We start from the raw sequence: 9,392 nt of genomic DNA on the forward strand, positions 1-9,392 counted from the left end.
GTGCTTCAAGTTTGAAAGTTGGAATGTTATTACGAGATAAAAGACAATACCTAAAAACTATCTAAAACCTGTCTAAACCTATCATAAATCACCTAACACACACATATAAAAATGATTTGGTGTTGGGTGTTTCAAGTTTGGAAGTTAGAAAGTTGTTGCGAGATATTGCGAGATAAAAAATAATACCTAAAAAATTGTCTAAAACATGTCTAACCTGCCCTAAATCAACTAAAACACATATAAAAATTATTTGGAGTTGGGTATTTCAAGTTTAGAAGTTGAAAAATTATTGCGAGATATTGCAAGATAAAAAATAATACCTAAAAAACTATCTAAAACATGTCTAAACTTGCCTTAAATCACCTAAAACACATATAAAAATGATACGGAGTCGAGTGTTTCAAGTTTGAAAGTTGGAAAGTTGTGGAACATTGCGAGAAAAAAAACAATACCTAAAAAACTATTTAAAAGATGTCTAAACCTACTCTAAATCACCTAAAAAACACATGTAAAAATGATTTGTGGTTAGATAAATTTGGAAGTTGGAAAGTAGTTGTGAGATATTGTAAGATCTTTATGTAAGATTAAAAAAAAAAAAAAAAAAAATGCTAAAAGATAGGTAAAACCACGACCACCCTAAAACATAGGTAAAATCACCCTAAAAATTGCTATCCATTATGCGATCGTGGGCGGGCAGTGTTGTGTTGTCTCCCTAGGGTTCATTTCGTCGTTCTGCAATCTCCACCGATTCATTGAAGGAATCGAAGTGTGGAAGCTTTTGATTAAAGAGTTACAGGATGCAGGGAGTGATGATGGGATTAGGGCAAGCCGGCGGTGGTCTCTCCGGAAAGACTGTTCTGATCACCGGAGTCAGCAAAGGACTTGGCCGAGCTCTTTCTCTCGAGCTTGCAAAGCGTGGCCACTCTGTAATTGGCTGCTCTCGTTCTCAAGATAAACTCAATTCCCTCAATTCCGATCTCCTTTCCTTCGACCCTTCTTCTTCTGACAAGCATTTCCTCCTCCCTGCCGATGTGGTTAGCATTTCCGCCTCATCTCTACATTCCCATCTCTCTTTCTCTTCGCGGAATGTGTTCATTGCCCATCTCGCTTGCAGAGCTCTGACTCCAGCGTTCAAGAGTTTGCGCGTCTTGTTGTTGAAAGGAAGGGCGTTCCTGATATCATTGGTATTCACTGTTTCTCTCTCTTTCTTCTTTTCCTCCTATGGCTCGTGATTGAACTGCCATTTTTCGGTTTTAGGAATGGTTAGGGCTGTGAAATTCGATTGAACTGCCAAAATTTTGTTGATGGTCATTATTTTAGGAAGAGAGACAATATTTTGGTCGATGGCTCCGAAATTTAGGCGAATGAAAAGAGACTAACATTCATAATACAATCAAAATAACCAACAAAACAAACAAAGTAGGATATCTTGGTACAAGTACAAAAAGCAAGAAGAACCAGATAAAAACAATGTGAACAAAATATTAACAACGGAAAGTGAAAGCTTTCCAGCTTTGGGAAATACCTTGAATTGAAGAATCGCCAAGAGCTTCAATAGAGAACACCCAAAAGAAGCTTTGAGACGAGCTGAGAGACATCTATCATATTTAAATAAATAGGAATAAATGTCAATATGCACAAGATATTATTTGGAAGAGAAGCAGATAATTCTCCTCAAAAATACAAAATATAGATTGCAAAATATATGAAAATTTTGACCATCTAGAGTTTGTCAATATTTAAAGGGAAAAGCTACCAATGTCTAAATAATTTCCATTCAAGCAGGGTACATAACTTATTTACTTCTAACTTGTGTAGCTTTACAATGTTAGTCATGTTCTTCCTTTTGCTGTTTAAGATTTTTTTTTTTTTTTTATTTGGTTCTTATTAAAAAAAAAAAAAAAAAAAAAAGATCGTCTCTTTTGTGTTACATTTAGTTACAATAGCTCAGTCGAAATTATTGGTGCCAAGCTGGTCCTTGCAGTATCCAAACTACTGTTTTCCTATATAGGGAGATTTATTTATATGTAAAGCTGATCCGAAGTTTTGTTGGTTACTACCAGTAAATAATGCAGGTACTATTAATAAGAACTCCAAGATCTGGGAGGTTCTTCCAGAGGAGTTTGATGCTGTCTACGAGACAAATGTCAAGGGAACAGTAAACATATTGCGTCACTTTATCCCACTTATGATACCAAGCAAGAAAGGAGTTATTGTTAATATGTCATCTGGTTGGGGGAGATCTGGTGCTGCCCTGGTACGCAAAAATCTATAATCTAAAATTTGTATTGTTTCCATTAAGGTTGTATGATTTATTTCCTTTTTTAAACTGTATTTAAACTGTCATCACAAGTTTTCACTTGGATACATATTGGGTTGTACTCAAGGATTATAATATCCGTCAATATATTGATGTATCTATAAATGATAGGATTCGACGTCAACACCAAATATTAATATGAAATTCACAAGATATCGGGAATATCTTGTCCCAATTCAAAGGAGTTCACTGTAAGATTGAAAAAGCAGTAAAAGAACAAGAACATTATGAAAGGATAAGAGAAAGAAGAGAAAGTGTAGAAGCTATTGTTGAATTTTAGGCAGTTTATTTTTTATTTGTTTTATTATTATTATTATTGTTAGGATATTTCCTAACTGGATTCACTATCTGAAATTGACTGAAATATAAAGGAAATACCATAAGATAACCCAAGTATTAAGGAACTTGGAACCTAACTCTTGAGTGAGCACACTCAAGGCCTAGATCACTCCACACAATTGCCTACCTTCACCCACCCACTCTCCTTCTATTTATAATAAAATTCCCTAACAAACTTCCTATCTAATTACCCTTATATCCCATACTGATACCATACTAATATACTAATATACTTATCTAGGTACCGTACATATTATTATTATTATTATTATTGGATTATGAATCTTAGGTAGGAACTAAAATGGTTGGTCATGTTAACATGTACTAGAATTTAATAACTTTGCATTATGTATTTATTTATTTATTTGCTGAAGTACACAAACTCTATTAACGCAAGATATTTGACATGGATTTTAATGACAGTAAAAAACATCAATAAAATGGTCATTGTTGTTACAAATTATTATTCAATGTCAAACGGAGTTTGGAAGAAGCCAATAAGCTAATATTTTCAAATATCTTGTAGGTTGCACCTTATTGTGCTTCAAAGTGGGCCATAGAGGGTTTAACCAGATCAGTAGCAAAAGAATTGCCAGAGGGAATGGCAATTGTGGCTCTTAGTCCTGGAGTTATAAACACTGACATGCTTGCCTCATGCTTTGGCGATTCAGCTTCTTTATACCAGACTCCTGATGCATGGTAAAGTATGATGCTTTATTTCCTCCAATATCTTCATATGCATTCTTCACTCTGTGAGCAAAAAGGAAAGCATATAGTTCCATTACTTTTTCTTTGTTTTTTTTTTTTTTCTGGTTGCTTGAGAAGTGCAGAAGGAAAATAAAGTGAGGGCAATGAGTGACAAAATATGACATAATGTCCACTTATCTGCCGGATCATGACTATGGACATAATTATTGGTATGTTAAAGCGATGGAGTCGATAAATTTTAATATACACAAACTTTTAAAAAGCTAAAGGCGGCCTTGAGGCTTTTCCTCTTCAAAAGGTGAGGCATCAGTCTCGAGGCGGTATGAGGCATAAGCCTCTAGTGAATTAAAAACATCTTACAAAACCTAAATTGGTATGTCAAAGTATTGTTAAACATGAGTCATATAAAAGTGTAAAAAGAAACTTCACCCCGACAATATTTATTTAATAAACAATTCTAAAAGGACATCTTCATCATCTCTACTACTACTATTATCGTTAATAGGATTGATTTATTCTATAAATATTAGGTCACAATGGTAAAATGGTCTTAGTTCAAATTGTCACAACTCAAACCTTGATAACTTTTAAGAATTAGGCAAATCACTATTATTTTTCTAATCATTAGGCGAGACATTAAGATTTTAAGTCTCAGTGCGTTTTCACAAACGTGCAAGCCTCTTTACTTAGAGGCGTAAGCCTCTTATGGTTCAACAAAGGCTTTAGTTTTGACGCTAAAACTTAGAGCCTTGCCTCGAGACGAGTCTCAAGGCATAAGCCTCAATAGCTTTTTGAAACATTGAATATACAACCAAGAAACCACCGCAAATGTCCTAAACTTTCAGTAGTCCCACCTAATGTCAATACATGATGAAAGAAAAGCTTACACTGTGCTTCAAATGTTATGCGCCAAATCCAATCTAATGTGGATTTTTAGGATACCTCCTAAGAAGAATACACAAAAAAAACTCAAGAACATTGAAATATAGTAATATATGAAAATATGCTATAATTTTTTTTCCTTTTTTTTTTTTTAGAAAAACCACTTTCATTGAGAAAAAAAATGAAATAAATATGCTAAGAAAAGTAAAATGGTAACTTAGCTTTTCAAGAGGGCTAGTCTCTCTCAAATTTCACTCCCTCTATTTATATCTAAAAGCCCTAATAAACTTACTAGCTATTTACTAACATGCTGCTTCTAATAAACATACTAATTATCATAATATATCTCTAACTAGAGGTTAATTTGGACAGATAAAAATCACAAAAGTCACAAAAGTATCTCCACTGGGTAACCTTCTAGCAAAATGTATCGAGATTTTGAAACAATGTCTTATTTTGTTGCGAATTTCTTCAATACTGGAGTCATGTTCCAACAAATAAGTGTATATATGCATTTACTTGTCATTCTTAACCTTATATGAAGTTTAAGTAGATGTTACAGCATTGGATGGACAACTGAAGATAATTCTAACTTTTTTCATCGTTGTATTAGGGCTCTGAAGGCAGCCACAATGATCTTAAATCTTACAGCAGCAGATAATGGTGCATCTCTCACTGTCTGATCCGGGCTCGCTAGCTTGGTCTTTAGTTTACCCTTTTCACTTCCATGGTTAATGACATGAATAGAAGATGGATTATTTGTTTGTTGTCTCTAATTTTAGGATTTTTGAATCACTGGTCTCTGACTTACATTTAGGGTTCAAATCATAAATTAACATTCGGTCCATGCATGTAGCTCAATGCATATAGTCTTATAATGTCGTTTTATATAATTTCACACTTTGAGAATAGGGTGTCGAAATTACTCCTCTCGATTTGCAGTGTAAGATACTGTTAAACTCTTAAAAAGAAAGAAGTTTTAATCTAAATTTGCCCCTGAACTGTCCTTTTAGTTTTGATCATTTAAACTGTCCTTTTAGTTTTGGTCATTTAAACTTTTAGGATTGGACAATTTAGTTCATGAAGTAGTGTCAAATGTATCTAATTTAGTCCATGCAGTTAAACTTTAAAATTGTAACACCCGCTTCTGTCCTTGAGCTTTTAGAAAAAGAAATTGTACAATGAAAAATCAAGATGAGAATAAAAGGTGAAATTCACTTAATTTTTAGATTTTCGAGGACGATGTTTACAAAAAAAAAAAAAATAATAAAATAAAATAAAATTGTAAGACTAGATTTGGTGGAATTTAAAGTACACATTGAGAAATCTCTACAAATTTCATAATTTTCTTAATTTTCTCTTATTGTGTCTTGTTTTGTTCCTTAATTTTACAACATGTTATCAGCACGAGCTCCTATCATTTCTCCTTTCAAAGGTAGGTTTTGAAAGTAAAACCTTTTTTTTTCTTTATTATAATTAATAAATTAAAAAAATTTTGTATGGTTTTATATCTTTAATATAATATAAATGCAATGTTTGCAATAGTGTTACCATGATAAATCTTATAAAACTAGAATTCATCGTCATTGTTATTAATGGTAATAATTATTTGTCGTTGGTGTTTGATGTTGAAATGTACCGCAATGAACCTTGGGGAAACAATTAAAGAAGGGAATACGTCATCAAGTCAGAAAAAGGCAAATGTTATGATTTTCCTTGGTTATCATTTTCACGAGGGATTAAAAATAGAATATCTAACTGTGAAAGATACCTGCATCTTGTGGAAGAATGTGAAAGAAAGATATGATCATCAAAAAATAGTTATTATTCCTAAAGCTCGTTATGAATGGATGTATTTGAAGCTCCAAGATTTTAAATCAGTAAGGGATTACAATTCTACATGATTTTAAATCAACTCAAAATTGTTGTTATGCAGAGAAAATTACTGATGCAAATATGTTAGAGAAGACATTTTCTACATTTCATGTCTCGAATATGCTCATGCAACAACAATATGGTGTTAAAGCTTTTAAACAGTATTTTGAACTAATTTTCATGTCTTCTCAAGGGTGAACAAAATAACGAGTTATTGATGAAAAATCATGAATCTCAATCAATGGGAACGACACCATTCTCTAAAGTGAATGTTGTGAATTTTAATAATAATGGTGGTCGAAGTCATGGTCGTGGTCGAGTTCGTGACTGCAGTAGAGGAAGAAATAATTTTCTTTTTTGTAGTGGATGTTATAATCATCCAAATTTCGAAAGAACCACACGAAATGATGATTATAAAGTAAAAGGTCTACAAGATAAGAATTCAAAAGAAAATATTGTATAGAAATGCTTCGGATGCAGAATGACTGGGCATTGGACACGTATTTATCGTACATCAAAACACTTAGTTGATTTCTATCAGACTTCTTTGAAGAAAAAAAGGAAAAAATATGGAAGCAAATTTTGCATACAAGGACAATGATATATGTAACTCATACTATATGACAAATTTGGATGTGGCGGATTTCTTTGAATCTTCTGAAGAGAAAATCAACACTAGTGATGACATAGCAAGAATTTCTTTTGATTTTAAGAATATCAAGAATTAATTGTCTTTTTTAGAATCTATCTTTCATGTATTTTTAGTTATGGATGGGCTTTTATATTTCAAGTTTTGTTTCTCTTATTGGAATTATTTTATTTAATGAAGAATCATGGACAGTTCACATATGTTGAGTGACTAAAAGATGAGGAATGAAGATCTATGTCTAGCAAACTGTCAACTACGAATACAATACTTTCAAGTAGAAAATATTTTTCCAAATTGACAATACTGGAAGAAAAAATCAATATAATATCAGGTTCTGCAAATTTAATTGAAGGTTTTGGAAAAGAAAATATTATTTTACCTAGAGGAAAAAAATTTACAATTAACAATGCATTATTCTCTAGTCAATCGAAGAGAAATGTACTAAATTTTAAAGATGTACATTACAATGGTTATCATATTGAGACTGATAAAAAAAATGAGATAGAATATCTTTATATCATGTCTACTATCTCACATGAAAAATGAATATTGGAAATGTTGCTTACTTTATCTTTTGAATTATATTATATTCGTATACCAATAATGGAAACATATGCAACAATGAACCTGAAGTTCATGAATCCAAATATATTTTGCTATTTGACTTGATAGAGGGTCATCCAGGGTTTATAATGATGAGAAGAATTATTGAGAATTCAAAGGACACCTATTGAAGAACCCGAAGATTTTTCAGTCTAGTAAATTATCATGTGATGTTTTCTCTCAAAGAAAATTAATAATTAAACCATCACTAGCTAAAGTGGGTATTGAATCACCTGTATTCTTAAAACGACTTCATGATCATATATGTAGACCTATTAACTCAGTAAATGGATCATTTAGATATTTTTTGGTATTAATAGATGCATCTAGTGGATGATTACATGTGTGCTTATTATCAAGTTGAAACTATGCATTTGCAAGATTACCTGCTTAAATAATTAAGTTAAGAGCACAATTTCTTGATTATACAATTAAAACTATTCGTCTTGATAATGCTGGTGAATTACATCATAAGCTTTTGATAATTATTGTATGTCAATTGGAATGTTGAACATCCTGTAGCTCATGTTCATGCACAAACTGGTTTCGTAGAATCATTCATAAAACGTTTGTAATTAATTGTTAAACAATTGCTTATGAGAGCTAAGCTTCCTACATCTGTATGGGGTCATGCTATTTTATATGGTGCATCACTTGTACATATTAGGTCAGTAGCTTATCAAAAGTAATCATCAATATAATTAGCTTATGACCATGAGCTAAATATTTTCCATCTGAGAATTTTTGGATGTGCAACATATTTTTCAATTGCTCTATCACAACGTACTAAGATGGGTCCTCAAAGGAGGATAGGAATATATCTTGGATATGATTCCCTATCAATTCTTAAATATCTTGAATCCTTGACGAGTTACATATTTATTGCACGCTTTATTGAATGTCATTTTAATGAGACAAATTTTCCAACATTGGGGGAGGAATTAAGAAGTTAGAAAAAGAAATTGCATGAAATGCATCGTTATTATCTCATTTAGATCCTTGTACAGATCAATGTGAACTTGAAGTTCAGAAAATAATTCATTTGTAAAATATAGCTAATAAGTTACCAAATGCATTTATATATGCAAAAAAAAAAAAAAAAAAGTAACCAAGTCACATAAAATGTCCCAATACAACAACTTGTTATTAATGAGTATGAGACATGCCAAAAGCGTGGTATGAAGGAAATTAGACATGAGGATTTCCATGAACAGCGGAATGATCGTTCCAAATTCCATTCAAAATTGAACAAACACAATTACTGTCAAGAAACGGAAACTAACCGGTCATGCACAATACGAAATTACAGCATGCTTAACAATAAGATCAAGGGATAAAAAATATTACCTTTAAAGACTCATGCTTCAAACTTCCTCGATCATGAACGCTCGTTCAGTCTCCAAGACAGCAACACACGAACGCTCTAACACAACGACCGCAACGCAGTACGATCAATCAGCAAACACTAACTCAACGACGACCAAGATCAGAACCCAACGCAAGGCCTCCAAAACCTCGACTCAGTTGAGTTGAGTGAGGAAACCACCACAATGGCGACCTTGGTATTCTCGGTGTAAGAATTCAGAAGTGTGGGCTCTGTGTGGACTTGGTTAGAGGAAGAGATCGGGGGAATAACAATCGTGTAGACGATTGAGCGAGTGGGAGATGAGAAGTGTCTATCGTATAGATAAATACTCGATCGTTTAGAAGAAGGCAAGCTATCATATAGCAAATGGCCTGCGATTGGTTAGCTATGACCAGCTAAGTGAACTATCATGTAGCAACACTCCACAATCGTTTAGTCTCTTTTTCAGCTACCGTTTAGTGAATCCAATGCACTTGACAGCAATTCTGTGAGTTTTTCCGAGAATGGCAACTCTCAACAACCTCTTCTAAATTAAGGAAAACATTTTTCCTTTTATCTCACGATTACAATAAAACCACCAATAACCTCCCATTCAATTGGTTATTAGAGAAAATGAGATAATTATCCAATAATTAATATTATTATAAATA

General features: G+C 32.7%; 1 protein-coding gene across 2 annotated transcripts; it reads left to right on the plus strand.

Moving 5' to 3' along the window:
- The first annotated feature begins 617 nt into the window (after window positions 1–617).
- Window positions 618–5,238, plus strand: LOC120080824 (NADPH-dependent pterin aldehyde reductase-like). 2 transcript variants are annotated; one of them, XM_039035474.2, is made up of 5 exons: window positions 618–1,034; window positions 1,115–1,184; window positions 2,064–2,257; window positions 3,186–3,358; window positions 4,863–5,238. In XM_039035474.2, the coding sequence occupies exons 1-5, from the start codon at window positions 798–800 to the stop codon at window positions 4,930–4,932; spliced, it is 744 nt and encodes a 247-aa protein (XP_038891402.1). In that variant the 5' UTR covers window positions 618–797; the 3' UTR covers window positions 4,933–5,238. The 2 variants fall into 2 exon arrangements, with proteins under 2 accessions (XP_038891402.1, XP_038891403.1); XM_039035475.2 differs by having other exon boundaries at window positions 653–1,034; window positions 3,186–3,363.
- The last annotated feature ends 4,154 nt before the right edge of the window (window positions 5,239–9,392 follow it).

Source organism: Benincasa hispida, chromosome 7 (assembly GCF_027475165.1).
Source record: "Benincasa hispida cultivar pf3 chromosome 7, pf3_genome.v1.1, whole genome shotgun sequence".
In the NCBI taxonomy this organism is placed as follows: Eukaryota; Viridiplantae; Streptophyta; class Magnoliopsida; order Cucurbitales; family Cucurbitaceae; genus Benincasa; species Benincasa hispida.

Coding starts and splice junctions, on each gene's coding strand:
- LOC120080824 (XM_039035474.2), top strand. CDS start 798: ATGCAGGGAGTGATGATGGGATTAGGGCAAGCCGGCGGTGGTCTCTCC. Junction 1,185..2,063: donor GGGCGTTCCTGATATCATTG/GTATTCACTGTT, acceptor GGTTACTACCAG/TAAATAATGCAGGTACTATT. Junction 2,258..3,185: donor GGAGATCTGGTGCTGCCCTG/GTACGCAAAAAT, acceptor AATATCTTGTAG/GTTGCACCTTATTGTGCTTC.